Source organism: Chlorella variabilis (assembly GCF_000147415.1).
Source record: "Chlorella variabilis unplaced genomic scaffold CHLNCscaffold_34, whole genome shotgun sequence".
Classification (NCBI taxonomy): domain Eukaryota; kingdom Viridiplantae; phylum Chlorophyta; class Trebouxiophyceae; order Chlorellales; family Chlorellaceae; genus Chlorella; species Chlorella variabilis.
The window spans coordinates 245,516-252,345 of NW_005435054.1; the positions used below are offsets into that span (position 1 = coordinate 245,516).

Consider the following 6,830-nt stretch of genomic DNA (forward strand, 5'->3'; position numbering starts at 1 on the left):
CCGCGGGCCAGCTCCGCCAGCCCTGGCGCAGCCGGCGCAGGCGGCCTGTTCGGCAGCCCCCCTCTACACCCCCGCAGCCACACCCCGGCAGCCACGCCCCCGCCTCCAAAGCCACCCCTCCATCTGCAGCCGCCGACTCACCCCTCATGCCAGGCCAGCCGCGGGCGCCGCGCCTCGTCCTTGAGCGCCGTGCGCAGCGTGCCTCCCTCCATAAGGCCCATTGCCATCATCAGCAAGGAGTTGACTATGGCCACACCGTACACGGGGACGACCCTCGGGTGCTGGCACTGCCGCAGCAGCGCCACCTCGCGCCAGATGGCAGTGGAATCGAGGTCGGCCACCAGCTCAAACACCTGGCAGGGGCGTGGTTGTGGTGGGGGGTGGGTGGGGCGGGGAGGCGGGGTGGAAGCAGGGAGGGAGGGAGGCAGGCTGGGAACAGAGGTGCGGCGGCTGGGAGCAGAGGTGGTGGGCGCGGCGGCAGCATGCGCAGCGGGCTGGCCAGCGTGGCAGCGCAGCCGGACAGCAGCGTCCACGCCAAGCCCAGCAGGCAGCGGCCAAGCCCGGCCAGCCAGCAGCCAAGCAGCAGCCAGCAGCAGGCAGCAGCCAGCCAGCCGGCCAGCAACACAAGCGTGTGTGCCGCAGCCAGCAGCCATGCAGCACGCAGGCAGCCGGCCAGGCAGCCAGCAGGGCACACGCCCCGAGGCGGCGGGAGCGGCGGCATCGCGTGCCTTGACCGCCACTGGTTGATCCCCCAGGCGGGCTTGGTACACAGAGGCAAAGCCGCCCTCTCCCAGAAGCACCAGCTCTCCGTCGGGCCCTTTGTCAAACTGCGGCAGCGGCGGGGCGGCGGCAGGCAGGCAGGGAGGGTGGGAGCGCGTGGTGGCGCGGGCGCAGGCGGGCATGTGTGTGCGGGCGAGGCGAGGCCGGGGTGTGTTTGGCGGTTGCAGGCGGGAGGCGAGGAAGGAGGTGCCAGCGAGGCACACAAGGGAGGGTCGGAAACGCGCCCGGGCCCGCCCAAGGCAGAAAACAACAAACAAACGCGAAATGCGGCACCCCCACACCTCCACACCTCCACCTCCACACCACCACCACCCCAGCCCGACCGGAGCCCACCTCCAGAAGCTTGGGCTGGCTGTCCAGCGCCAGAGGCTGGCTGTCCAGGGCGTCCCAGCGCCGCTGGCCGCGGGGCTTGGAGGAAGAAGGGTCCTCGCCGCCGCCGCCGCCGCCGCCGCTGCCACCGCCGCCGCCGCCAGCAAAGCCGCCATCAGAGCCGCTGGCAGCAGCAGCATAGCCGCCAGCAGCATAGCTCGGGTGGGTAGAGGTGGCGGGCGGGGAGGGCGGCAGCACGGTGGTGCCGCTCACCACGCCGCCGCCGCCCAGGAAGCCGGAGCCTGCTGGGGAGGGGGCGCTGCTGTGGGTCCAGCCTGAGCTGCTGCCGGAGCCGGCATAAGGGTACCGCGCCGCCGCTCCCGCCGCCGCCGCAGCCGCCGCAAGCTCCACCTCTGTCACCCCACCGCCGCCGCCGCCGGGTGGCGCCCGGCCGCGGCTGCCGCGGCTGCTGCTTCCGCCGCCTGCTGACGCGGCGGCGGCCTGCTCGCTGAGCAGCGCCTGCACCTGGGCAATCTCCCCCAGCGCGGCGGAGCAGGTGGCAAGGCTGCCGGAATCGGGATTGCTGGGTGTGGCTGCCCCCGACAGCCCCGCCGCCGCCTCCATTCTGTCCTCTATCTCGGCAGGCAGGCCGCCCACAGGGTGCATCTCAATCTCCCCGCCACCCCTGCCCGCCTCGACGAGCGTGCGGCTGAGAAGCTCCGCGGTACGCACGCTCTTGTCCCGCTGCTGGCTGCGCGGCGATGGCAGCCCGCAGCCCTCCTCGCCGCCGCCGGCCTCGCCGCCGCCGGCCTCGGGCGAGGCGGCGGCGGCCAGCAAGGCGGCGGCGCCGCCGCCCGGACCGTCGCCGCTGCCGGGCCCGCCGCCGCCCAGCAGCTGCTGGCGCACCAGGCCGGCGTCGCCGGAGCGGCGCCGCCGCTGCCGCCGCTTGTGCCGCCACGCCAGCCCTCCCGCGGCACCCCCCGCCAGCAGCGCGGCCACGGCGGCCAGAGCCACGACAACCGCCAGGCCGCCGGCCGAGGGCTGGGCCCCGCCCGGCGCGGCGCCTGCCGCGTCCGTGCCGGTTCCGGCCGCGCTGCCGTCCCGCGCCGCCGCAGGCTGCCGCTGGCCGGCGCCTGCGGGCATCGGGACGGGGAGCCCTCCGCCGCCGGTACCGCCGGTACCAGCTCCTCCTCCGTCGCCGCCACTGCTGCCGCTGCTGCTGCCGCTGCTGCCGCCGCTGGTGGCGGCGCGGGTGGGCACATCCAAATAGATGTGAGTGGCGTCCCGGTTGGGACAGACCGGCAGCGTGGGATCGATGTCGGTTCCCTTAATCCACCTACGAGCAGGCAGGGGCAGGGGCAAGGGGCAAGGGGCAAAGGGATGGGTGCAGGCAGCGGCAGCGAGGCGTGGGGGTGTCACGGCGCGGGCCGCGGGCTGGGAGGGGGCTGCCGTGCCGGGCCCAGGTGCGGCGCGCAGCACGGCGCAGCAGCAAGTGGGCGCGGCAGCGCAGGCGGCCGCGCAGGGGCGGCGCCGGCAGCGGCGGAGGTGCTGACAGGGCGCGAGGGCGGCCGGCGCGGTGCCGGGCTGCGGCAGCGCAGCAGCACTCACAGGTGCTTGAGGGAGAGGCGGAAGGGCGCCGTGCACCAGTCGGGAGGGATGGTGCCTCCCAGCCCCGTCCCAGCCAGCACCCTGCACAACAGGCAGGCAGGCAGGCAGGCAGGCAGGCAGGCATGTCTCTAAGCCAGGTGGCGCCTGGCACATGGGTTGGCAGCCCCCACCGCCAGCTGGCAGCCGGGACAAGCGGCAGCAGGGCTCTAGCGCAGCGCCAGGAGCAAGCGTATGCATGTGACCGGCCTTGAACGGCGCGCCGAGGCAGGAGCCAGGCGGCGGCGGCGGGCGCTCACAAGGATTGCAGGTTGGGCCAGGGCAGGCTGGCGGGCAGCGTGCCGGTCAGCCCCACGTTGCCAGACAGGAAGAGGGCGCTGAGGGAGGGCAGGGAGCCTGGTTCCAGCCAGGCGGGCGGGAAGGCGGGGCCGGTGAGCTGGTTGGAGGCCAGGGACAGGCGCTGCACCTGCAGGGCGTTGCAAGGGGGGTGGAAAGCACGGCCGCATGTGTGTGTGTGCGTGTGTGCGCGTGTGTGTGTGCGTGTGTGTGCGCCGCGTGCTGCGTGTTTGTGTGGGATGCCGGCAGGGTGGCGGCAGCAGGCTTCCACCACAAGGGTGTTCGCAGCGCTGCCCAGCGGCGGCGGCCAGGCAGCGGAACGCCCCAAGCGGCGGCAGCAGCTTCCAGGCGGTGGGAGCTTGCGGGCGGCCTCACCCGGGCCGCCTGCCACGCGTCTGGCAGCCTCCCCGTGAAGCTGTTGTTGTCTAGCTGCAGCAGAGCAGGCGGGGGAGGGGTGCAGGCACAGTCAGGCGGCTGAGCAGTGTTGTGTGTGTAACACTAGTGTATGTGTCAGTGTTGGTGGTGGCGTGGGGTCAGCGCAGCAGCCAGGGAAGTGAAGGGTCGCCCCGCAGCCGAGATGCAACCAGCAGGCCTACAGGCACAGGCAGTACCGAGGCGGTACGCCAGCCCCAGCCCCCGCACCTCCACGTGCCACAGGAAGGGGTGTGTATGGAACAGGATGGCGGGCAGGCGACCCGTCAGCGCATTCCCCATCAGGTCTCTGCGGTACAGAGGGAGGTACAACAGGGCAGCATGCTCAGGCAGGGAGGCAAGCACGTTGCACGGCGTCAACAAATTTGGAGCAACTGATGGGGCGGATGGGGCCCATTCACAGCAGGCCAGGCAGCAGCAGCAGCAGAGGCAGCAGAGAAGCCAGCGTGGCGGACGCAAGGCGGCCCTGGCAGCAGGCGGCCGCTGCTCACAGAAGGTAGAGCAGCGGGAGGGCGGCGTCGGTCATCCAGGCGGCCGGCAGGGGCCCCTCCAGAGCCAGCCCGTTGAGGGCCAGCGAGCGCAGCGCCGGGAAGCCGCCCGCCCAGTCGCGAGGCAGGGTCGGAGCGAGGCCGCCGCCGCCGCTGCCGCCGGCACCAGCTTGACTGCTGCCGCTGCTGCCGCCGCCGCTGCCGCCGCTGTCGCTGCTGCTGCCGCTACTGCTGCTGTCGCCGGTGCTGCTGCTGCTGCTGCTGGCTGGCCAGTGGGGGAACACCTCTGTCATCCCTTGCTCTCCCGGCTCCAGCTCCGAGGCTGCAGCCCAGGGGTCTGTCGCCCAAGGGTCCCCCCGGCCCTCCGCCTCCGCGCCGCCGCCGCCGCCGCCGCCGCTGAGCGTCGACGGGTCGGCGGCCGCGCTTGGGCGGCTGGCGCGCCAGTAGAAGTCAGCCAGGCGCAGGGTGCGGAGCTGGCGGAAGCCGCGGGCCCAGGCGGGGGGCAGGCCGCCAGACCACAGCGCGCGCAGCGTGAGCGACTCCAGCGCAGGCAGCACCCCCGGCGCGCCCCAGGCCGCGGGCAGGGTGGCGGCCACGGGAAAGCGCAGGTCCAGCTGCTCCAGCGCCGGCAGCACGCCGCGCGGGATGGCGGGCAGCGGCGCGCCCAGCCCCGGCGCCCAAATCTCCAGCCTGCGTTGTGCACAGCCGCAAGGCAGCCGGTCGGCCGACAAAGCACGGCATGCTGCGCGCCGTGGCACAACACGTGGCGAGATCAGCCAACCCAGCCACCCCGGCCAGCCGGCTCACCTCCTGAGCCGTGGGAAGGCGCCGGGGGCCAGCCACGCGTCCGGCACGCCGCCATCCAGCGGCACCAGCGACTGAGCCAACCTCAGCTCCTCCAGCCACGGCAGGCGGGCGAGGGCCGGGGGCAGCGCCAGCGCCGCCGCGGCCCGCTTGCCGAGCGCCTCGAGCTCTGCCGCCGCCACGGTGGCGTTGAAGCGCGGGTTGCTGCCGGCAGCGCCCTTCCTGCCGGGGCCCTGGGGCCGCTGCGAGCCGTTGGGACGAGGCACAAAGCCGCGCAGCACCCTGCGGCAGGCGCGGCCGGCAGCGGCGGTCGGCGGCCGAGCAGCTCGGCCCTGCTCCTGCCACCCACAGGCAGCAGCTGCCTGCGCCGGCCTCGCAGCCCCACCAACAACGCCATCCCAAAGCCAGCCCAGCCAACCAACCAGCTCAGAGCCAGCCCAGCCAGCCGGCGAAGAACACAGCAACACATGCCATGTCATGCCCGCCAGCCCCCAGGCCCGGCCGGCGCGCGGATTGCTCACAGCGAGACGACGTGCTTGCCGCTGTTGCACTTGACGTTGGACCAGGTGCAGTGGGAGGAGTTGTTGATAGGGTTCCAGCCAGGCCGGTACGCCATCCACTGCGGCAGGCTGCCCCACAGCAGGCCCCGCAGGTCCAGCATGATCCTTTCCTCTGCAGGCGGCGGCGGGGCAGGGCGGGGAGGGCGAGGGCAGCAGCGGCGGGCTGGTGACGGGGCGTGGCGGTGCGCCAGCGGCGCGGGCGGCAGGGGTGCGGTAAGGCACAGTGGGGGTGCGGGCACAGGCGCTGGTACAAAGCAGATAGCGGCTGGGCGCCGGCGGGGCAGCAGGGCTGTACCTTCGTGTGCGGCTGCTGCGGCTGCTGCGGCGTCCTCCGCGGAGGCTACCCCCGCTGGGGCCACTGCAGCCAGCGCCAGCAGTGCAGCCAGCCGCAGGAGGGCGACCGCCGCCGCCGCGTGCGGGACGGGGCGTGCCGTGCTGTGGCGGGAACGCATCGTGGGTGCTACAGGCCTAGCGCTGGTGCACCGAAAGGGCCTGACAGGGCGGCTCCATGCCTGCCATGCCAGCTTCAGGCTGGCCGTCAGCAGCACCAGGGCTTTTGCTCCCCCTGCACGCTACCTAGACCTGCCCTGCTGCGGCGGCGGTCCCGCCGGTGGGGCGGAGGGGCGGCGCCTGCAAGGCTAGCTCCTGCTGGCGGCCGCCACGCTTTACCCCACGGATGCCAGTCGGGGCAAGGGGTTGCCCGCCCGGGGCACAGGGAGAGTGGGGCGCGCGAGTGAGGGCCAAGTGTTGAAGGCACGGGCCTTGCAGAAGCAGCAGTTGTGCACAGAAGAAGCACTTGTGCTCATTCGATCCACGCTGTGGCGCAAATGGGCGCAACAGCATGCGCGGTGCATGTGTGGAGGGGGTGGACGGTGGCAGCAGGCAAGCGCAGCAGGGGCCCAGCCTCCATGCTTGCTTGTGTGGGCTTAAAGTCTGGTAAAGCAAGAACTAGCTTGCAACATAGACTCCCCGCCGAAACGGGACGGGAACCGGGCGAAAGCAGAGAAAGCAATAAAACAGGGGTGGAGCAAGGCGACATGCAACGCAAGCAGCTGACAGGGCACGCATCGAAACGTGTGTATGACTGGCAAAGTGGCATGGCGCATTGGGGAGAAACGCAACGGTACGGGAGCATGGGCTGGCCAAACGGCAGTGCGGAACGCTAGGTCACTAGAAAAGCAGGGAAAGGCGCACTATGTATGCAATGAGGGCAGCCCCGGCTCGGGGCCGTTGAGAAAGCAGTGGGCGGGAGGGGGGAGGCCCCGGTGTGGGCGGGCCCCATCGAGGGGGGATGGGGCGCGCAAGCGGCCAGATGGGGCGGGGCGCGGGCGGCAGTAGAGTCCTGCGGCTGGGTGGGATATAGGGCAATGAGCGTTGAGCAGTGTGCGATGAGCAATGAGCAATGAGCAGTGAGCAGCCCCTCCCGAAACAAAGTGAAGCGCANGACGGGGTCCGGTGGATGGGAGGCAAGGAAGCGCGGGGGGTTGCCACGTGCGCTACCGCCGCCGCCGCAGGC

At 72.5% G+C, this 6,830-nt stretch overlaps 1 protein-coding gene across 1 annotated transcript in view; it reads right to left on the reverse strand.

Annotated features, from left to right (window-relative positions):
• CHLNCDRAFT_141452 (hypothetical protein) overlaps positions 1–5,766 on the reverse strand; it is a gene marked incomplete at both ends in the record, with an annotated part of 7,523 nt that extends 1,757 nt beyond the window's left edge. Inside the window, 11 exons of the mRNA XM_005843147.1 lie at positions 142–353; positions 693–827; positions 1,114–2,425; positions 2,698–2,778; positions 2,994–3,160; positions 3,406–3,459; positions 3,673–3,751; positions 3,954–4,640; positions 4,758–5,036; positions 5,276–5,426; positions 5,610–5,766. Of these exons, the coding sequence (XP_005843209.1) occupies positions 142–353; positions 693–827; positions 1,114–2,425; positions 2,698–2,778; positions 2,994–3,160; positions 3,406–3,459; positions 3,673–3,751; positions 3,954–4,640; positions 4,758–5,036; positions 5,276–5,426; positions 5,610–5,766 (3,314 nt within the window). The remainder of the gene's footprint in view (positions 1–141; positions 354–692; positions 828–1,113; positions 2,426–2,697; positions 2,779–2,993; positions 3,161–3,405; positions 3,460–3,672; positions 3,752–3,953; positions 4,641–4,757; positions 5,037–5,275; positions 5,427–5,609) is intronic.
• Between the last annotated feature and the right edge of the window lie 1,064 nt (positions 5,767–6,830).